A 23,210-nucleotide genomic window follows, 5' to 3' on the forward strand; every position below is an offset into this window, starting at 1 on the left:
GGCGGTGCACAATCAAATTGAACGGTGACAATCACTAATGGATGATTCGCTGCAGCCAGACACTGTAATGTAGCACTCAATGAAAGGAAACATGCTCATCAATTTCACACTGTGGCTAACACAATATTGCTGTGGGTTATTGTTGTGGGACATTTTTCATTCAAGGTGCTACCCAGTCTGGGAAATCTTCCTTGATTGTGTACGTGTGCATGTGTGTGTGTCGATTTCCTGGAGAGAGGGATAATTAATTTGTTGCACAGTGGGAGAGCCAAGGAACCAGCCCATTAGAATCACTCCAGGCTACTTGATGCTTTTCATTGTCCTCCTGCTTGGCCCCATTGTATCATGCAAATGGCCGTACTGAAACTTTAAGCATGCTAAGCAACACTTGTTATGGAAGGAGCAGAAAAAGCAACAAATTCAACAAAGTGCGCCTGTCGATCAGAACTACCAATTTGTGTGAGTTTTGCCATTCATGAAGTCTGCTGATCGACTACATCAAAGTGTCAAACACAATTAATATATTAATGGATCAAAGGCAGCAAAAAAAATCAAAAAATAAGCCGTTCATGCTTTTAGGACTGAGTTTAAAAACCAGACACGCTGCATTAATGTTGTGTTTCTGCTTTATTCCGCAATTACGGTTACTTCTGCAAGATCAAATGAAAGACACACAGAAACAACCCACGAAATAATCACATCACTTGTAATTAATGAGTTGTCTCGCCTCTGAGAAACGGAAAATACTGCAGTTCACATTTCATTTTTTTTCCCTAATTAAGAAGTATTTTAAGTATCCTGAAAGAGAGAATTAAAAACATCATGCAAATATGTTCACAATCATATTCACAGGTTAGGTTATTGTAACTTAACAAAAACCTTTAAATATATAACAAGCACAAAATAAATCTCGTCTGATGATCACTGCAGAGAGACTGTGGTTGTCTGATGATAAGCACAAGTTTATTTATGCTTCAGGCTCAATTGCGGTATTGGAGGGAAGAAGTATGGAGGAGCCTCTAGTCAATTTGTCTTACTGACACATGATGCTGACAACACTTAAAAAGAAAAGTTTGATGAACAAGAACTTCAGTACTTATCCCAAAGAGACAGCAGCTGACCAAAGCCCTGTGCGTAGGCTGAGTCTTGTTGACAGGAGATACGTCTTCTCTATCTCCGTGTCCCTCGCAGCGCAGGAGATGAACAAATCTGCAGCCTTTTGTCCGCTGAGTCCTTGGGGGCAAACCTAGAACAGACTGCAGGCTCCTCTGCATCACTGTAAACTGAGGAAATGCCACGTGTGGATGCTGGTATCATCATGTTAGATAGACAGAATAAAAAGGGAACGTGTTTCCAGTCGAACCTGGTGTAATTGCAGTGATCTGTGTACTTCCTGTAAGAATTCATCACAACCTTCACAGTGAGATCAGTTGAAAGAAAAACAACAAAAACATGAGAAGTGTTTTGTAACTGTGTCAAGGAGCCGCTCGTCTTTTAACTAAATGTAGAAGACAAACAAATACATTATGAGTCTTGAACTAATAAGCAATTAACATACAGATGTAGTGCTTTTTTTTCTACTGCATTACAGCAAGCGCTCGCCGCTGTGTTGTAGCTTCAATGATAACACAGGAATTATTCAGGAAATTTACATGTAGAAACCAGAATGTACAAGAAACGCTCCAGGCAACAAATAAATATGAAGCACAAGTTTAAAAGTCACTGCATTGTTTCACAGTCACAATGACTGTGAAACCATCAACTGTGCCAATATTATTCCATATGCATGATTTCTATTAGACTTGTGTACAATCTGTTTTGAAGTAGTTCTAACATTTAAGATGTTAGCGAAATGACTCATTTGAGTCTCCAAAACAAGAGGGGTCACTCAGTTTCTCATCTATTGTGAATACCTATCTAGTAATATCCACTTTAATTTTCAGTTATTATTTTTGTTATGACATATAAAACATCTTGAGCGGCAGACTTGATGGAAAACAGATCTGGGACTAGGAGCACTCCCCCATCTCTTGGATATTGCAAGCTTTCATTTGATGAGAATCTGGCGATAAGATTTACTGATTGTACAGAGCTTAATGAATCTGCTTCCCTCACTGTCTTACTCAGATAAGCTATTTCCACATATTTAAACAAAGTAAACTTCACAAACACAAGCCCAAAGAACAGAATTTGGAGCATATTTGGAATTATTATTATACATCACCTCTGTTCAGCTGTTTGATATTTTCATGTCTGAGCAGACGCAGCTGTAACCAGCCGAGACAAATAACTTTTACTTCTTCCATTATGGATGTACATTATTTACATAAAAAGATCAATGTCCTTGCAAAAATACAAGTATTTTCAGTCAAAAAGTGTCCCTTTTCAAGAAGCAAGTATAAATCTGTACAGTCTCCTCAGAGGGATTAGGCAGCACAGTGTGAACTGGTCCATCCATGCATGGGTAGCAAAACACTCGAGACCATTCATTGTGACCGTGGTTTCATAGCTTGCTGGAAGTAACTGCCAAAGAAGATGTATTGCTTTCGAGTCGGTCATAGACTCTCAACATTAAAACACATGGGGCGCTTCATCAGAGAGCTTGATGTCTGTGTGAGATGGCAGGTAGCCTGGCAAGGGAGAAAAAAAGAAAGAGACAGAGGAGGAATTTTATGTAGCTATATTTGCATACGGCTGTATTTTTGCAGGCAAACACATTTATCTTGGATGGGTCGATTGTTTATCTACGGGCAGAGGTAAATCAACTGGAACCTCATAGATATTTCTTGATGAAAATGCTTTCACCACTCCGCTACTTTCCTGATCCACTAATTATTTTATTGGTCAAATAATTCACCTAGACATTCTCATCACTTTAAGCTTGCGCTTGATTGTGCTTCACTTACCTGTGAGCACTAATACCATGCTATGAAATACTTAGGTTGGCATATACATAAAAATGTAGTGCATAATAATAACTATAGCTTGGCAACTCATGATAATAGAGGTAGGGAGCTTCCACTTGTCCTTCTTTGCCAATACAGTTTTTATTATACTGTCACAACTTTCTTTGCTGTACTAAAAGGGTTCCCGCATTTTACAAAACAACACAAAACCAGATTTTCTCACTTAAGCCAGATGTTTTGCTTTTATGTGCTGAGGTTGTGAGATATTTGCCACATCTGTATCACAAAGGAGGTAAATGAAATGCCGTTTGTGGTGCTCATAGCAGAAACAGAAACACTGTTCTGGTTAAGATACGGTCACATTAGCCTTCTGTTTAATCAAACTGCTCCAAGGTTTGGTTTGAAAAAACAAATATGAGCACAGAAATCACCAGCTGTAAGTGGTTTATGAGAACGATGATGCAGTCTGTAGTCTGGAAGAAGTAATATTGAACAAAGTTAAAGATCTAAGACCTCTATGCATGCATAGGGTTTGTTTGTTTAGTTCACAAATTTGTTTGAATCTGTGTTAGTGAGCACTTCTTCTTCTTCTTCTTCTTTGCCAACATAATCCATCCACCTGACAGGTGTGGTGTAGCAAGATGCTGATTAAACAGCATTATTGCACAGGTGTGCCCTGGGCTGGGTCACTCTAAAATGTGTAGTTTTATCTTGTAGAAAAAGTCATTTATTTAGGCACTGAATTGTAGATTCACGCGGATCGGGCTACAGATAAATTATCGTAGCAAAGGAGAAGGTCACTAACACACATTTACACAAATCCTTAGATTTCAACTCGTGAAAAATGAAACCAAAAACAAAAATATTACATTTATGTTTTTTTTTCTCTCTCATTGTTTAGACTGTTTCTATGTAACTGTCAAACTATCTACTGTACTACTCTACTAAATCTACTGTAATAATTAACACAGTTAATGACTACTTTTTCAAAAACCGTGCAACACAAAAGAAACATTTAATTTAAGTCAAGGCTAACTCAAGAGCTGACCCAGAGTCAGCCAGGCGATCACAACAAAACAGGAAACACACCCTTGATTTCATCAGGTGTACAGCGTTGGGTTCAGCTGAAGTGATAGACAGTGTCTTTCCTCTTCATAAGTGTCACTCTGAACAGTTTTTCTATACTTTAAAGTTTCGATAATCTACAAAACATCAGCTGCTTTTATTTAAAGTGATGGAGAAACTGCTCCAGGAGAGAGATGATGGTGCTGAATTTTCTAAATGTGTATTTTTTTGTTGTTTTGTTTTAATGCTGTTAGCACTACAAACGAAATCTCAGAGATGGATATCTCAAAACCTGGGCAAACAAAAACCACTTGAAACCACGGAATGTAATTACAAAAACGTCAGCTGGGATTGGCTCCGGCCCCTGCGGGGTATGTCTAATGGCTATTGGAAAGAAGAAAATGTTTCTTGTCATTTGGGTGAATTGACCCTTAAAGTAATCCTGCCGTTTTTATAGCCAGTGCGCCAACATTTTGGTGCTGTCCCTTTTGTTGAGTTCAAAACTGATACACACATTGTGGGTGGTGATTACTTTGATACACACTGTGAACATAAGAATCTAAAAATAATCTGAATGAACCTTGTTTGTGTGTGAGGAATAGGTAGAACGGGAAAAGTTAGAAACTGGCACATTAATACCTCTGCTTTTCGAGTCCAGCTGTACATCCACATGATCCAGTGAGGTCAGCTTGTCTCCCTCAGGGTTTGGGACGGCTATGGAGGTCACTGTCGGGATGACTTCTTGTTCTTTGTCAGGCTGCTCTGCTGTATATGTGTTGATGCCTGGGATCTTCCTGCAGGTCATGTAGGGGGGAGAAAAGGGTAAAGTTAATGGAGACCTGCTATCAGCTCTGTTTCACTAATGCTTCTACTATGCATAATGTGTCACACGCTATTTTTAACTGTTAAGGATGGGAGAGGATTGCTTGAAAGCTAGAAACTAGGACGTTTTGCATTCCACTGGGCATTGCTCTCTCACTTTCATATTGTTCACCTCACTTTTCAATCAATTTTTCATCCCCTCAGATGCACCCCCAATTCTAACTAACATCTTGCATTTCTAATTTCAGATCCTCCCCCTGTGATTTTCTGCCGCAGCTGGTGCTGTGGCATTTCATGCAGCTTTAGTCGTTGATTTCTTAATGTAGTAATTACAGTCCTGAAAGTTAGAGTTAAGTAACGTTTCGCTTTTATAATGAGTAATATTCTACAAACTACAGAGGAAATAAACCCCTGTGAAATTCCCCTGTGACTGGCATGGGATTACCTGCAGCTGAGGATGCTATTTACTGTATGTCTCTCACTGTATAATATATGTTGTCTCAGGACTTATCTCCTCAACCTTTCCTGCCATTCTGCAGAGTATGCCTCACCTTGAATGGCTGTGTTTAGCATTTTCGAAAGGTCAACCCTCACATTGTCAGATAGATGAGTATTGATAACTGCAGGACTCTGACACCCATTCAGCACTCTGGGAGAATTGATTAGACTGTCATTCCCTGTAATATTCTGCAGATTGAGACAGAGGGGAATTGTCTTATTCCTCGAGCTATTATTGTGTCGCGGACGTCCATAACTCAGAGATATATGGAGTCGGAATACTTGTGGAAAGTTTTAGCTGTGAGGTTGCTTTCTTGAAGATAATGGAGCACACTATAAACGGAGCCATTATGAAACACACACACACACATACACACATATACAAAACAGTAATAACATCCATCTCATCGTAGATATTCGCAATGATGTGAGAGAAAATCTGAGGATTAAACTTCACGCATTCTTTCATTCAACCTTTTATGACTTATATTTGGTTGTACTGTACCTTTTAAATTTATATATCACAAAGACAGCCAGGCCCATCAGTACAACTGACACGAGCATGATGACTGCAGTGCCACTGTGGCCACTGTCACTGCTGTCCACAAGAGGAGCTTTAGAGGAGAAAGAATGAAAGAGAAATTGAATGCACTTGCAGACTAAATGAGGACAAATGTATATATATATTTTTTTTATTTTATGTTTATTTTATATGAATCTAAGTTGTATAACAATCCTATAAAATAACAATGGAGAATCCCCACTGGCTTGTTTTGCTGATAACATTCGAGAATCACGACTCAGAGAGCTAATGTCCAATCAACACACTCATCTTTATCTTCGTAATTTATCCAGGGTAATCCACTAACTATCAGTACTGCTCTCCAGGGAGGCCTGGATGCATACATTAAAAACAAACAAGACATTTAAAACACATAAAACCAGTCTGTTGATCAGGTGTGCTGTACTAATTTCAGAAAGCCTGTCATCTTTACCTCCAAACTGGAAGAAATACACAAACTCTGATAAGAGACAGCCACTTGCAATGCTCCTCTTTCCCCCAAAGAGGACTGCACCACTGTTCAGGTAGGTGTTCGGCAGAGGCACCATACTCACCAGGAGACAGTCGCGTGGCGTACACGTTCACCTGCACCCCCGGTTTGAGTGTGAACTGGATGAGGTCTTGGTTCAAAGCACTTAGCAGAACCTGAGAAAGCTATGAGGAGGAGTGACGGAGCAGAGAAGACTCTGTTAGCAGCAGCTGCACAGCAATATTCCACCGTCATCAATATTTCAACCGCAGTCATTTCGTCCAACAGCCTGAATTATGAAACAGAATTTTTGCTTCCGTCTAAAGAGAAGCAAGTGTTGATATGGCGTGGAAAAACCAAACCCGCTGCACCGTAACCTGGAGATGGAAATCCCATCAGGTAAAAGCGCGCTCTGCTTGTGGTGTGGCGGTGACATTTAAAAGGGAAAAAAAAGAATCTTTACACCTTCCACTTTTGGGTTTTTTCCCCCCACCAAGAAAACGTGACTTACTTATTTAAAAGTTCAGCAAGGCGAAGCTATTGGAAATCAGAGTATGTTTTAATATCAGAAAATTGCTGTTTTAATTTTTCTCCCTTAAGTGTCTGATGATCCTTTGCTTTTCACACCTTGATGAAGCAGTCATTTAACAAGAGACCAAAATGCCTTCCCAAAGCCCATTTGAGTCCTTAGCCATGCCTCACTAATTCCATCTCGCTCTTTCTAAAATCTTTCCACTGGTTAAAATTAGACTGCTCTACACAGTATGAATAATTACTTTTTGTTCTAGTGGCATATCAGGGTCAGTAAATCTATTACACATTTTAATAAGCTGTTCCACACATGCACTCACCACGTATGCACGTGCACATGTGTGGGCGCACGCTTTACTTATTGCATCCACATTGCAAGTCATTCAGTGGAGATGAGAACAGTGAACTGAAGATTTATTACCCTATTGTCTGTGAGGTTCTGCCAGGTAATCAGACAGGCTTCAGATAAATACATCTCTTTAATTCCCAACCCGGGCCGCCTGCCCCAGTTTGTCTCCTTTCTCGATGGTGCCAATTATATGATGCATCAATGTAATTAAATACCTATTAACTAAGTTCAAGCCTGACTGTGAGCCAGTAAAATGATGTTTACTTGTGATACATGGAGGTCCTATCTGTTATGATGAATAAATGAGCCTGTCTAGCTCGTGCTTTTAAAAACATCCCTGTTACGTTGTTTATCTGTTCAACTGCTTTCTGTGACATGATAAGAGATCAGTTTTAAAGGTTCAGAATGGTTTTGCTGTAAGAAAATAACAACCAGGAAGCATGATGGCTTGAAATAATTATGGTGTTCTTATTTAAAGGTTTAAGCAAGTGTCTGAACTTCTGAAGAGATAGCTATAACGTTCAAGTGAGATGCTGTGAGTGTTGATTCAGTGCTCCTCCTGATGGATGCCTCTTCAGTGCTTTTACATGGAAAGACATTGCCCTCTAGTGTTGACATTACGCATTACTCTTTAGGAGGGATTGGAATACAAAGTGCACACGTGGGAGCATTACATCATTACACACTTACAACAAAATCTAGTTTTTAAAGCTTCAGCCTCTGTGATACACTGAGTGCAATCATGTTTCTTGTTTGGTGGCGGAGAAAGAACCAAAATTAACTATTTAAGTTTGTGTTGCGTGATTAATCCATTACAAAACCACAAATTCAGTAAAATTGAGAAGCAGTTCTTTGATTGAACGTCTCTGCAGGTGATCTTCAAGGCTGGAAACTAAATAAGCAGGGTGTCTTATGTACCTGAGATGAAATTGACCATATTTTTTCTGCTGTCTATTATCAGTAGAGCTACAGGAAACGTATTCCTCTTGTTCTGTGTGTTTTCGTTTAATGAACCAACACAGAGGTTTTGCATCTTTTACCCCAATTACTACAAAGAATGTTCAGTCTTTGTTATGCTGACCTTTTCTTAGGAACAACATAGTGTTCCATCTACCTACCATGCAGTCAGCGGTGTCCATTCATCTCACTGTGGTATGAAAACGCATTTGCAGAGGCTTTAAACTTGGCTGACTTAGGTGATCCATCACCATGAGCATCATGTCTGCATTTATTTGTGTCAAACTTAACCTTATTGTTGCGTGGCGATAAAGTGCAGACTTTCCAAATAAGGCTGCATTTAAAACTGTGTTACCATGCAACAATAATGTAACTTTGACAAAAATAAATGCAGACACGATCCTCATTGTGATGTATAGCCTCACCAAAACAAGTTTAAAGTCTCTCCAAGCTGATTTTCATACTGTGCTGAAATGAATGGCAACCAGTAGCTGTCTGATAAGTAGAGAAATGGATTCAAATTCACAAAAGAAGTGGAAAATAATATCCACTTTTGTACATGGTGAGAGATATGAGGGGAGGTATATCTGCAAGTATCTGCATTTTGATAACAGTGCACACATAACTTTGTGTAACCTTTTCTTTGCCCGTATATGTAACCTTAAAGAATGGTCTTCAGGAAAAAAGCTAAAGATAGTGGAGCTGATTTAGTTGACGTCACTGATGCATGCAAGATTAAAGAAAACAAACATTTAGTATTAAGATTATCGAGCGGAACGCAATGCTCCAAATTGACCATCTACATCAAATGGAAATTGGTGACTCGGAGATGAGTGAGGATAATTGCAGAAATATATGGTGAAAGTCAGACGATGACGACCAAAAATGAAGTTTTTGATGAGGGGCTTCTCGGGGACAAAATGACCATTCTCATATATCCTGGGTTGCTCTTGTCTTATTCCATTTTGGCAAGAGATTGTAAAAGAGATGATGAAAATATCTGGAATAAAAGCTGACTGTGCTTTTTCTTACATTATATGGGTGAGGGTGATATCCTGGATAAACTCATGGCACAGGATACTTTTGGCTACGAGCAAGAAAGCTATCACTCAAATGGCTGCAGGCAGTTCCTCCAACAAAGGACGACTGGACTGCAACAGTCAATAAAACAAAATTTAAGGAGAAACTGACGTTTCTCTTTAGACTGATGTAAACAATATTTGAAATACTGGTAACTATAAGATCATGTATTGTGTTACTCGAGTCAACCCACTCATTTTAGAAGTATGAAATGAAGCTGAAAACAAGATGTAACCTTCTGATGAGCGAAGTGTTCTCTTCCTTATACAACAATAGAGCTTAAACCGATTGTCTTCTGTGGTGTATGACACTCTAAAGCAAAAGACTTATTCTCCAAGGATGTTCGCTCCTGGGATGCTGTCTCGACTTCCTTAGCTTACTTTTGTGCTGTTTTAATTATCACAGAAAACCACGGTGCGCTGAGCATCTGCCAGGGGCCATTAAAATGATTTGATGAGACAGTACCTGATCCAGGTGTGCCCATTTTTCATCCATGCCTCCGTGTCTTGACCTCTTCTCGGGCACAATGTATATCTCTGCTGTGGTTGGTAAACCTGGAAGCACCGTGACAAGGAGCTGGTCCTCACTGATTCCTGTGACCTTTAATAAAAACAACAAAACCTCATTAAAAAGTTTTGTTTTAATTGACACTATTTGGGGTGATATTTCTGTGTTCATGGCCCTGAAATATAATCCTGTATTAATGAGTAAATACTGTTGGCTTCCTGCTTCATATCATTTGCCAAAGTACCAGTCAATGCCAAGATACAATGTGTGGATCAACTGAAACATGCAAGTTCAATTTGACAGTCTTTGGTAAAGGCCAGAGCTTTTAGTGCCTTTATGCCGTAACCAGAGGTCTCATGTCAGTTTCTTGGTGTAAACCATGGTCCTATCTGACAAGACAGAAGGTCAAAGTGAATGTTTCATACTGAAGGCTACTGTAGGATATATATAGAGCTCAGTATCCAGGTCTTTTACATAACCTGCTGCTTTTTGACATCCCCTCAGTGTCTGAGAGGGGAAACGAGACATACTTAACCACAGTTAGTCTCTTTTATTTGAGGTTTGTGGTGTTCTCCAGGCAATGGCATTCAGCTCTTTGAAGAGCAGTGACAGTGCTTTTACTGCCCTTTAGTGTTTTGACAAGTTCACTTCAAAGTTCGTCCTGGTAATAACGATTTTCGGGGTGATGGGCCACATCAGCGTGTAGAGGTTAATAACTAATTACACAGCAAAGACACTCCAAGTAGTGGAGTGCACCACTTGAGACAAAACAACATGCATACATCAGAAACGCAGCAAAAGCAAGAATGGAAATATTTAGTCAGCTCACTAGATAGAGACTTGAGTTTTTCCTCTCCGAAGCTGCCAATTGCCAAAAATTTAATTAAGGTCTTTTGGAGTTGAGTTCATTCCTGATCGTCTTACAGTCTTTATTATACAAGTTAGCAGCTGCAGAACTGACCTGAACCATCGAACTCCTCACCACTCTGCCGATGTCCTCTCTCCACTCGGACACCCCGGGGTTCAGCTCGTCCAAGTTGGAAGAAAAGGCCAAAACATGTGATCGGAAATGATCTGCAATCCAGACAGAAATCCTATTCACACCTTTCTTATATATAACGTCATGATATAGGATCCCTTTTTACAATAATCAAATACTTCAAATAACCCAGAGTCCATTCTGTATTTTCAGCAGAAAATATGGAGGCTGGCAATGTGATTGTCAAATTAAAAAGGACGAGATAGACTGCAGATGTAAGTGATTATTTACAATGTCAGGTGATTCTTTTTTAAAGATGCCGCATATTCTATAACCCATCTATCTTATGCAAAGACGCATGAGGTGACTGTCGTGCATCTTTGCATAAAATGAATGTTGAAATGTCTTTTTCTATCCTGGTGTTGTGAGAAGCAAAGAGATATATTTTGGCCCCGTGACCTTCTAACTTCATTTTGCATCACTATCTTTCGCTAAATCTGACTTGACTTTGTTTATTAGGTTCTACTCGACACAACCACTTGGAGTTCCCTTGATAAATATTAATCTCACACCACTGACAGCTAGAATATGCATTGTTATTCACTACATCTACTATTTCGCCAACTCCGTTCAACATCCAAGAGAAGCCTCGGGCATTATAATGTGAAGTTTGATTTTTGGAAATAACTATTCTTTCTTACTAATATCATGTGATAACGCCGAAACTATCACTATGACTACTAAGTGCACTCCAACCACTGATGAGGGCCATGAAAACAAGTGGATCTTTTTTTGTCAATAGACTAGACTAGCCAAGTGCAGAATAAAAGAAATATATATAGTATATAGATAGATAGTATATAGATTATATATATATCAATAAATAAATGTATGATTCACCATATACTGCCACAGTCATTTGGTCCTGATGGACAGTGTTTCCCACTGAAGCCTGAACAGTGACAACGTGACTTCCCTCCATGGAGAAAGTGAAGGACATCGCTCCGTCCAGCGTCACAACAGGCTAAGAGACAAAGAGACAGGACAGAGGAGATGTACTGTGACTTGTGAATCTATCATTATCACTAACTCAACAGGCCGCGTGGTGGGGAATGAGAAAGTAAGGCTTGCCTCTGTTTTGTTATCAAACCACCAGTAATAGATGACTGTGCCCACATTGCCGGGGCGTAACACTGTCGTGAGGTTTACTGCTTTGTTCTTGGCGACCACAGAAGGAGCCGAGAGCTGGACCTGTTCAAGTTGACCTTTAGAGAGAAAACACAAGAACTAGAATAACGCTCCAAAAAGAAGCCACATATTTATTCATATTTTTACAAAACAATTACACTCTGAGGATATAGACAGACATATAGAGAGGGGAGAGGTTGATTGCACTGTGGAAGTGGTTTGACAAGTATCTGTTGATGTTTTGATGCCTTTTTTTTTTTTCCACTCTGAAAATGTCACTGCCTGTATCCATTATAATGAGCTGAATTCAAACTGACCACCGTTGCCCTTCTCTGTCAGTGAGGAGACAACAAACAGCAGTCTTTAACGCCTACAGACTGAGCAACACTCAAAGCTTTGGATGGCGATTTTGGTTGGAGTCTCACTTTAATGAGCCAATCTGGAGTTGCAGAGGAGTCCGAGGCTCCTGAGTGTTTTGTCTAAAGGCTCACGAGCTGAAGTGTTCTGACCTATTTGAAGTGTGTTGGATCTCACCCCCTGTGATTATCTGTGATAAAGGATGAAGTGTAGTCACTTTGTGGTATGAACTAAAACAAAATGACCAAGTTCACCTGGAAATGTGGCAGGGAACTGTCAGTTAACCTCTTTTACATTAAAGCTCTTACATTAAATAATGTATAACTTATGAAGACTGCTCAGGAAAAAGGGTCCATTTCTAAAAATGATCATACCACCAACTGTTTAAGTTTCAGCAGCAACCTTTAAATAACAGAAACCTTTTTTTGACTCACAGGAGACGTGGAGGTACAGTATCACCCTGTCAAAGCCCAGCGTGTTGGTCGCTGTAGCAGAAACTTGGTAGATGCCAACTTTACTGTAGATATGCTTGACCCCGTCTTCTATGGAGCTTATGTTCACGTACGATATGGCAGTCCCGTCGCCGAAGTCCACTGTTATACTTGTCGTGGAGCTGAGACCCTTCGAGAGGAAAAACAAAAAACTGTCAGTCCAAGTGGAGCTTCAGATGTTTGTCAGTGTCCTCGCTGACATATAACGGAGTGCATTTTCCATAAAATCTACGAGAACGAGGTCAAGTGGTAAAGCATGTCACCGCATATGTATTTGATATGCTGGTGCTCCAGCCTCTGTGCTACGTGTCTGACAGCATTTTGATATACAGATAACAACACGCTGAAGGGAAAAAAAAAAGCATGCAGACTACAAGTATGACTCTGGAGTACACACTACTGTTGTTTAGTTAAAGTGAAGTCAGCACCTCTTCCAGAAAGACCAAGAAAGTGACATTCTTCTCCAGTGTTGCTACCAGCGTTCCTTCACTGGTGAAGAGCTGGAGGCCCCTGGGGGCCTGACTGGGACACCTTTGTCGCCTCGGGCTGTACTTCAACAGTGTTCCCTCCGTGCAGTTGTTAGACAAAGCCCTGCGATATCTGGAATTCATTAAGGACCCCGTAAAAGACACAGATGAGCACTCTGCGAGTGAAAAAGCAGACATGCACACACAGGGAGATTTCCAGAAGAGATATACAGTAACTATGGTTTTGTCTACTACAGCATCACAGCTCAATTATCCTTTTAAGCTTTTTTTCTTTTTCTTTTTTTTTTAAATGAACTAAGCTTCTCCACAGTCTTTGAATGTGAAAGTACCAGATGGGGTCCACAAACCATCACTGATATACAGTATGTTAAAATATGAGCATATGCTTTTCATAAGCTTTGAAGAAAAAAACGTTTATGGATAGTGTAGAGTAGTGGAAGAAGTATTTAGGTCCAAGAAGTGCCAATACAACAGAGTAAAAATACTACAGGTATAGTACAGCATCCAAGTACTGTCAGTAAAATGTAATCAAAATATTAAAGTAGTTACTTTTACTAGTTCTTAGTTACCTCATTGAGCCTCAAACTGTTATTTAAATGAAAATATCTGAAAAGTTTAAAGGGTAAATTAGTCTAAATGTTTTATTTTTTTATGTAAAATCTTCACCTGAAAAGTAACTAATAACTTCAGCTGTCAAATTAGTGAAGTGGAATAAAAAGTACAATATTGACCACTTAAAAGTGGAGGAGTAGAGATATAGAGTAGAAGAAATTGGACCACTGCAGAATAGCAGGTCATTTTCGAGAAACTAGAGCTTAAATGTAACTAAGGGCATTTGTGCAGTCCCTTGTTTGTGTCAGTACAAATGAATGAGGTGTACCCGGTGGTGTTGAGGAAGCTGTCCCTGGTGATGCAGTCTCTGGATGTTGCTGTAGGAACGAACCAGAAAGCCGGAGTGCAGCTCCCATCAATCTGCCTCTCAAACCCATAGTCGCTGTTTCAGTTGTACAGAAAAAGATACACTGGGGTGTTAGCGAGATTAGCTATCATTTATTGAAAATATCAAATACAATTACTCAACTCAAACAGAATCAGACACAATCAGAGCATGTATGCTGCGAATGGCGGTGAGAAAACTCCTCGCAGCGCGGTAGCTCAGTGTATTTGAGATTTGATGTTTAATGTATCAAACCTCTGGAGCAGAAAACGGCATTGTGCGTGTTTATACAACCTATAATTACACCTTGGCAAAGTCAGAGGCATCCGTCAGAATCCTTTCATCATGATCAGGGAAGAACAGTCTCAGGAGCCAGAGTTGGAAAGTTTAATAAGTCTTTTAGTAATAAAGTGGTGTTAAGCTTGTTTAATAAAGTAGTCAGCGATGCTCATTTAGCACCAGTGAGATAAGAAAGATAAAAGAAAGTATGAGACACGACTAAGTTCTGACTTGTTAGACACAGAGAGGTATATACTATTAATGGACTCTAGAGTGAACCATTACTTTTATTCATTATGCAGTTCTACTCTTGTCTATATCTATAACCTGATTTCATTACACATGCATGTACTACGTTACTGCACAACTGGTTTATATTATTACTATTACTGTGCACCTTCTATCACATTGTTATTATATTTTATATATACATTTATATTATGTTATATTTCATTCCTTTAATTTAGCTGCTGCTTTATTTAATGCCTTATATTCTACTTAGCCTTTCTACACATATTCAAATAAGTGATGACAACTGCTTCACTGTAACTATGCATACGACAGTAAAGAGCTTGACCTATTCAAGTGTCCTTGACATACCGTGGGTAGAAAGAAGCAGCAGTGGACTTGGACTTGGACTGGACTTCAGTATTTTCCTCAGTTTAATTGTGCAGTGATGTGATCATAGAGCGATACTGTTTTATAAAATGATGCTGTCCAAATTAATTAGTCCATGTGACTCGTGGCTAAAAATAACAGAATTAGTCACACAGCTCTTGACACAGTTCGTTGCATTCGAAGTTTGATTATTTCCATGTCATTTTGCACACATATTGTGATAAATATCAAAATATTGATTATCACCTTCTTATGTGAAGATTATTAACATCTTATGATGAGTTTAATCATAGTTTAACATCCTAAGCTGACAGAGAGATAACAGAAATAAGAATAAGAAGCTGTGAATTATAAAATATACCTCTTCAAACACTCCTCTTGATGTACCTTAGGTTTGCTTCAAAGACTCTGCCTCTGGAGATTGATAAAGTGTTGTGCGTTGGATTTAATGAAGTGAAAAGAGTAGCTGCAGAGCCGAGAACTTACCACTCAAAATCCGCCTCTGTGCACGGGCAGGAATCTGACATCTGGGAAATATACTGATCTCTGGCCTTGACACATCGAACATTTGCTTTAAGTTTTTGGAAGATTCTCTTCATTCCCATGATGCACACTTCACCCTGTGATAAATAATGCATCATAAACATTTCAGATGTTCTTTTTCGTTGTATTTATTTATTTATTTATTTTTACCCTCTTTCTGTTATTGTGTGACCGAATCAAAGAAATTCACTTGAGTTTAATTAACAATTGTTGAATCTTCAATGAAGTAGCAGGAAGATCCTCTTACCTCATTGTGTAGCTGCCATGTCAGATAATCTTCAGATGTGCATCGTTGTTGGAAAATAGATCGGAAGTCAATTTTGACCAGTTGCCACTCGGATCGATGACTGAAATGACCAAATATCCTGCACAAACAAGAAGAAAAAATGGGTCATAAAGCTTCGCTATATGGGCTAGATTCAAGAAAAAAAAAGAAACCTGTTGGGTGGAAACCATCACTTTGGGTAATTATAACATTAATCCATGTTCCTCTGTGGGTTGAGAAACGCCTCTGCATCTTGGGCTTATGAAACCATTTCGAAACCACTTTAAATAAATTAAAGAATATGTACACTTCTAACTCTTCGTCTGTGTAACATATAATTACCCAGTGCAGTAATTAACAAACTAGACGCACATGAGCTCTTTGTGGTTCCTTCATATCTTACGTCATTATTAGGGTGTCCTCTCCAGGCTCCCCCAGCACCCCATCAACATAGAGTGGAGAGGAGGTGAAGCTATATTTGTCCCAGTTTCTGCCCTCATCAAAACTCAGCCTGAGGGAGAGAACAATGGTTGGATCACAGACAGACCAGCCACAAATAGAGATGAATTCAGTAAGAAAAGCCGCAGTAGAAAAGCAGTCTCACTTCATGGCTTGGCTTTAACATAGAGAATAGTCTCTAAAAAGACGTGGCACATCCTTGGAGAGCCTTACCAAATATGTCTAATTGGCAGAGGTGTGTGTCGAATGGCCACCAGAGATCCTCCTTGATTCAGGAAAAACACGCTGTACTCTTCCTGAAAAACCTGCAGACAGGTTTCACTTTATCACACCAAAGAAAATGTAAAGTCTACACAAGTCTGTGGTGAGAGCAAAAGGAACATAAATACTTACACCTGCACAGTGAACAATTAAACACCTCAGCTTACGATATTCTCAGTTGCAGCAAGTGTTGCTCTCTATTTCTGGAGTCCTAAGCTGATGGTAAACTCTTTGGTTGTATTTGTTTTACAGATCACAGATGGGCATATCTCGAACAAGGCTGAATGTCACAATGTCATTTCTTTATTTTTTCGTGACTGTAGCACAAAAAAACTTGAACTTGAACTGAAGTTGTCATTTAAAAGCTCAGTCAGTGGATTAGTTTTGATCACCTATTCTTCATTCAGATAACGCCTGACAATAATCCTGTTTTTCTCACTTTGTTCTGTGTTACAAAGGAAAGTTCAAGGGAAAGGGAACTATCATAACTTTATAGAAGTGTTCTGCTACAAAACAAAACAAAAACAATTATACATAGCAAAGTGAAGTCAAGTGGGAATTATGCAGAAATTCAGGTTTTGTACAGGGACCAGTATTACAATATGTACACCCACTCGTCATACTCATACGTACCTCTTTCCAGGTGTTTCCAGCGTCAGATGTGATGAAAATACTGACATTAGTACTGGTCAGCTCAGGTCCAACCACACCTGCATACGAAAGGTAGAACAGCAATATTTTTTATTTCTTCTTCTTTTTTAAGAATTTCACAAAAAAAACTGAAAAAACATGTTTTTGCCTTTCATTGAAGTAACATGGAACAGATGTGCAGGAAAGATTGACTTCATTTCATATTGTAAACTGATATCAGAAAAACAGTGTTGGGAACAGAACTGAAGAATAGATTTGACTGGAAGCACGGAGGGATAAGATTGAGAGTAAACAACAGTATGGACGTGCGAATCAAATAATCTCCTCACCTGATGCTATTATAATTCCAGGAGCCGACTCCTTGCTGACAATGTTTCCCGAGGTGTAAGGATTCTCTGACACATGAAGGTGTAGGTGTAACGAACAGTAAGGCTACAAAAAAAACAAAACAAAGGGGATTAGTTGCTGAGGTCAAAATGTAAAAATGTGGTTTGATACAGACCTGGTTCACATAAAATCGAAGGTTTTGTACAGCCCTGAATTAATCATTATTTGGAGTTTGTTAATTATGTGGGAGAGGGATTTGAACATGGAAGTGTTTTCAAAACACAAGATGCTACATAGATATTTCATACACAGAAGTTCAATATCAAAGTCCTGATTTATCCTCAAAAACAGAATATATAAAAATGTGTTTCTTTTACTTATTATGGTTGGTATTATTACAGTACAGCCGCTAGAATTATTCTGAGGCACTGAAAACTCCCAATTTAAAAGACTGAGTATACGCAGTGATATAAAGAGCATCTAATGCTTTTGCTTTTAAATCTACTGTGCAGACTGCTCGAGATTAAAAGGCAGTTTGGATAATGGGATATGATTGGGGGACCTTTTTTGGACTCAACAAAGCGCTTGTTTAAAGTTTAATTACAGCTAAGAATTTCCTCTGTATAGCATTATTATTATTATTTTTAATTGTTGGCTTTTCTTCTTTTGTGTGTCCTGTGACCAGGCGATAATTCAAAGTTCTTTTTCTTGCTGCCACGTGCCAAACCTTTTCTGCATTATCAGTCTAATATTAAATAATAAATGGTGACATAAATCAGACTTTTTTTTAAACGATCCAAACGAATTAATCGATTATTGTTTAAAAAGTTGTACCGTACTATAAATATTGCACTTCATGGCATTAAAACCATATAGTTATGACACAATATGCAGACGACAAACACAAATACAAAACACAAATTTCATAACTTTATATTTTTGGATTGATACTTAATTTAAATAATTTGTAACAGTTTCAACAGTTGTTTTGAAAATAAAGTGTATAATATATTAATATATTGTTGCTGTAAAACCAAAAATGTCCAAAAAATCATTCATGAGGATAAAACAAACTCAAACTAAATAAACCTGAAACACTATAATGAGACAAGTTTAGCGACAAAAACTAAAATCTATGTTCACGTTAGTGAACCGTTTAATATTTTAATGGATTCATCTGGATTGTGAGGGTTTTTTAAATTTTTTAAATAAATGGTTATAACAATGTGTGAGTGGTTTAGAGCCTCTTGGCACACTGGCCTAATCGAAGGTATTTCAGTATTTTAGATTGAAATCAGCCATCTGACACTGACGTGAGTCAGTCTGACACGGTTCAAAGAGATGGCAGAGCTTATCGTCTATCCTTGAATCAAAACTCAAAGTGTTATTTATCTAAAATGATTCTCCTTCCTACATACATGATTCAACAAAACATCTAAATGTTCACCAGACAGAAGAGATTATGCACATGCCGTATGTAGAAAAAAGCAGACGTGGATTTCAGACAGCAACGATATGCTGGACATTTTGACATGATTTTATTTGAAAGGTCTTTCCTGTTACTGACATACTGCGAGTTGTTTTGGCGTGATAAACATTTAATTGGACTCTTGGACCATACCATGACATGATCCAGTGTAGTATTATTTTTTGAGCAGATAATTGACAATCCAAAGATTGATCCATCTACAGTATGTCTTGTCAGCGGCCTACTTACCTTTTCACAATAGACCTTATTTCCCTGGAGATCGGTTGTTGGGGCCTGAAGAAGATGCCAGTCTCTCCCCTTGTTGTATGTGATATAAGTTTTCACTTGGTTCTCAACAACTTTGTTTGACAGGAACACCCCTTTAATCCCAGCAACCTGCGAACATGAGAGACAGAGAGTGGTAGGGGGGAAAAAAAACAACAAAAAAAAGAAGTAAAAAAACAAAACAACAACCGTAAATAATTCAGACTTAAGAAAAGCTGAGGGCCTAGTTCGGAGAGGAAAAGAAGTGATAGTTTGTCTGACGGGGAGCACTATTTTGGACCATCTGTAAGACTCTGCAGAATAAAAACAACATATGGCACCAGCCCTGACATATTTCGTCTTTGTATTTATGTGCACTGAGATGCAGACTCTCGCGTGCATCCATCACTTGAGTTTCTCTCGCATTTAAAAGGGCAAAACTCTACGGTCAGAGGAAGAATGACCGTTTCATATCTTCTGTCGTTCACGTAAGTGCAGCTAAATATTTCAGGCCGTAAAATGTGCGTGGAGGTCAGTGAGCAGGGAGAATAACCGCTGCTGATGGCTATCTTAGGTGTGTGTTGATGTTTTTACTGCTGGCTGCAGATGAAGATAATCTAAAGTGATGCATACATGTGCAGTCACTGCAACCTCATAGCACATCTGTCGACAAAAACATGTTCGGGGCAAAAGTTAAAGCTGCTTTTTTGTCTTAGGGTTGTAAGTGACACTAATACTTACTAAATTTGGGTGTAGCTGGTATGTTACCGTAAAACTCTACAACTAAATGATTTTTTTTTGTGCAACAATAATGCGATGAAATCATTATGATTGCAGGCAGGAAGTGGAGACATTCAGATACAGCAGAATAAAACGTGCAAACATCTGTTCCATTATGGTGAGGACTTCCCAGGCATCAGAGCGCAGAGTACACTTCAGGAAAACACAGCAGAAAATGAACATTAACTGGAGCTAAATTTTTAGGCCCTTAGTTCTGTTGGTGCTTAAGTTGTCAGAGTCTGTTTTAATTGTTCATAAAAGCTTCCAAACCAGGAATTTAAATGTGTGCGGTGCTCTTACAGTAGACGGGTAAATAGGGCCTTTTTGTTTTGCATGCTCTCCCCATGTTTGTTCCAGTTTCTTCTCATGAATTGGAGGCTCTAAACTGCATGCAAATGTGAGTGGATTGACAAATAAAGCTAAGAGGTACTTCACTTAAGTATACAGCAAGTGTTATTTCAGCTATTGATTAATCTGTCCAATATATTTTTCTGCTTAATCATAGTGTCAGAAATGTCAATGTAAATACTGACCATTAATTCCTAAAAACACAAAGTAAGATCTTCAAATCTTTTATCAAGCACACACCTCAGACAAAATGATGTTTCCAGTCTCTGAAATGTGACACTTTCCTGCTTGTCCTTGTCTTAACGTTATCGTAAACCGAACAGGACTAAGAGTGAGTCGCTCGGATTATATGAGGAATCTGACAACATCACCTTCAAGTTACAATTTCCACTAGTTTCATTTTCTTCATTTTATAGACCAATAACAATGTTCGTTGGATTAATTGATATTGAATATCATTTCATATTAATGTATAAATATCGTTAGTTGCACTCTTGTCTGGCCAATAGTTTTAAACCAGAGATAATATAAGCAAATTCACAAATTTGAGAACCTAAAGTTCACAGATTTTTGACATTATTAAAATGATTACCTGATTATCAAGATAGCTGCTGATTGATTTTCTTCCAACCTATTAACTTAACTAACTTACGCACTCAGCTTTGGAACATGCAGAAAATGGAAGCATGAGTGTAGAAATGGGCAAAAAGTTTATAAAACTTCACAAAAGAACATCATTTCGCATCTGTGATTGCACTAATTATTCTAGTTATTAATGAATGTGAGACATTGTCCTATAACCTCCAGGAGGCTGGTGATGTGAGGTGGTCTAGCATGCCTGAATTACATGACAACGTGTAAAAAGGATGTCAGCACCACCAGCACTGTGGCTGCCCACCTCATAGAGGTCTATCATGATGTTGCCCTCTGGTCCTCCACTGCTCACAACACTCTCCAGCATCAGGGTGAAGAACAGCCCTCTGGACTCAGACATGTACAGGTTGTAGGAGTCGTTCTGGTGCCAGTCTTGAATCGCTGCCACCACCTGGTTATCATCTGTGCTGATTATCTGCAAGTCCTAAAAATATGAAATCCATTAGTAGAAGGAGCCAACGAGGTTTTAAAAACGTATTTAAAGGTGCCCTCTCAAAAAAGAAGTGTGAATCTGAATAGTAGCGTGCGGTCACAGAGCTCAAGCAGCAAGTTAGCGATTCGTCACTTCTTGACATGATTCAGTCAGGATCAGCAGCGATTAGACCTCAGGCGTTTCATGCCATGCACTAAAAAAGAAGACAGGCTCCATTTAATTTCACTAAACCCCTTATACAGAGCGAGGCAAGGTAGGGGATGTGTGTCCTTCTCAAGGAAACTGACAGCACACATGGATGGATGGATAGATTGATCGAAACACTGTGGGTACTAAATCTCCCCTGTTGTTATGACACGGTCTCTCAAACCAATAAGCCGCCACGCTGTGCTTTTAGTAAAATGGAATTCAGTGGCAAACACTATTTTCCACAAATGCAAATGGACTTCTCTGCCTCTAAAAGTTCCTTCGCTTGTTCTCGGGAACACTGGCTGAGCAAACGCAGATTCATTTTATAAGCAAATATCGGTTGATACAGACGGGAGGGCGACTGATTAAAAAACTATGCACGGGTCTTGAATAAACACAAGATCTGAAGATATAATTACGCATAACTGAATCAATTTTCCAGAGGATAATAATGCGGGGTAAACAATTTAATGGATTTGTCAGCAAACATCATGACTAACTGGGAACAACGCTATTTAAAATAATTTGAAAGTGTGAGTGTTTCACATTAAAATGAATGCTGCACAGCTCCTTTTTCCACTGCAACTCACCACACACTGCGTCCTTTGCAGCAGTCTTACCTTTGGCAGAGTGTACTTGGGAAGCTTCATCGGATAGAAAGCATTTCTTTTATAGGAGACATAATGGACAGGCTGGCCACCTATTGGCACCTAGAAAAGCAATAAAGTATAATTTGCAGTTCATCATATTTCAGGAAAATATTCATAAACTTCACTGTGTACACTGCTTGCTGCCAGCATGTTTTAAACAATTTAAACCATCATCAAAACTCTGAGACTGCTACTAATTAGGGTGTTGTGCATTATGGCAGAGTGGAGTTGTAGTATAATACACGACACTGTGATTCCAATTTCGTGCCATCCTTTCCCAGGATAATGGCCCCTTTTAGTTAATGAAAAACATGACTGTACATTAAGATGCAATCGAATGCAGTGGTTTTACAGCTTTTAATTGTCTTTTAATAAACCCAGACCTTGCAATAAAAAACCCACCTGGATGAAAACGTATTCATCCTGCACCACCAGGGAGTTCGGGATGATAAATCCAGGGAAAGGCTTGCCCTTGTTTGCATCAGAGCAGTTCTGAAGTTTACAAGTTATGTACTGTGACCCTGTGGGAAGAAACAAGTGCTAAAAATATAACAAAGGGGAAAAACAAACAACCTCCTGTAGTCCACACTCAAGGTTTACGCTTTGACTGGCCGTATTAACTGAGCCACAGAGGCAAGGAATTTGGAGGCCAATCCTTATTCTCACTAATAGATAAAGTAGAGAGAGCTGTCCTAGTGTGTTAGCATCAGCCAAATGAGGCGGCCTCCCCAGGGACAGGGCATTAACACACAGGGCCTTATGGAAGTGCCCCCCCTCTCTGCACTGTGGCCAAGAAAAGAGCCAAGTCACAGCCTGGCTCTTGAAAAATGAATTA

At 39.0% G+C, this 23,210-nt stretch overlaps 1 protein-coding gene across 1 annotated transcript in view; it reads right to left on the reverse strand.

The window, feature by feature from the left end:
* Positions 1-1,003: 1,003 nt before the first annotated feature.
* Positions 1,004-23,210, reverse strand: part of LOC104929751 (VPS10 domain-containing receptor SorCS1) — a 46,210-nt gene continuing 24,003 nt past the window's right edge. The window contains exons 7-27 of the mRNA XM_027273196.1: positions 22,778-22,896; positions 22,346-22,435; positions 21,348-21,527; positions 19,307-19,453; positions 17,592-17,694; positions 17,245-17,321; positions 16,564-16,655; positions 16,295-16,402; positions 15,874-15,991; positions 15,570-15,703; positions 14,130-14,243; positions 13,190-13,361; positions 12,705-12,891; positions 11,857-11,990; positions 11,626-11,749; positions 10,708-10,820; positions 9,705-9,839; positions 6,408-6,507; positions 5,797-5,905; positions 4,611-4,765; positions 1,004-2,630 (exon numbers count right to left, since the gene is read on the reverse strand). Of these exons, the coding sequence (XP_027128997.1) occupies positions 2,572-2,630; positions 4,611-4,765; positions 5,797-5,905; positions 6,408-6,507; positions 9,705-9,839; positions 10,708-10,820; positions 11,626-11,749; positions 11,857-11,990; positions 12,705-12,891; positions 13,190-13,361; positions 14,130-14,243; positions 15,570-15,703; positions 15,874-15,991; positions 16,295-16,402; positions 16,564-16,655; positions 17,245-17,321; positions 17,592-17,694; positions 19,307-19,453; positions 21,348-21,527; positions 22,346-22,435; positions 22,778-22,896 (2,570 nt within the window). The 3' untranslated portion in view covers positions 1,004-2,571. The remainder of the gene's footprint in view (positions 2,631-4,610; positions 4,766-5,796; positions 5,906-6,407; positions 6,508-9,704; positions 9,840-10,707; positions 10,821-11,625; positions 11,750-11,856; positions 11,991-12,704; positions 12,892-13,189; positions 13,362-14,129; positions 14,244-15,569; positions 15,704-15,873; positions 15,992-16,294; positions 16,403-16,563; positions 16,656-17,244; positions 17,322-17,591; positions 17,695-19,306; positions 19,454-21,347; positions 21,528-22,345; positions 22,436-22,777; positions 22,897-23,210) is intronic.

This window comes from Larimichthys crocea, chromosome III (assembly GCF_000972845.2).
Source record: "Larimichthys crocea isolate SSNF chromosome III, L_crocea_2.0, whole genome shotgun sequence".
Taxonomy (NCBI): domain Eukaryota; kingdom Metazoa; phylum Chordata; class Actinopteri; family Sciaenidae; genus Larimichthys; species Larimichthys crocea.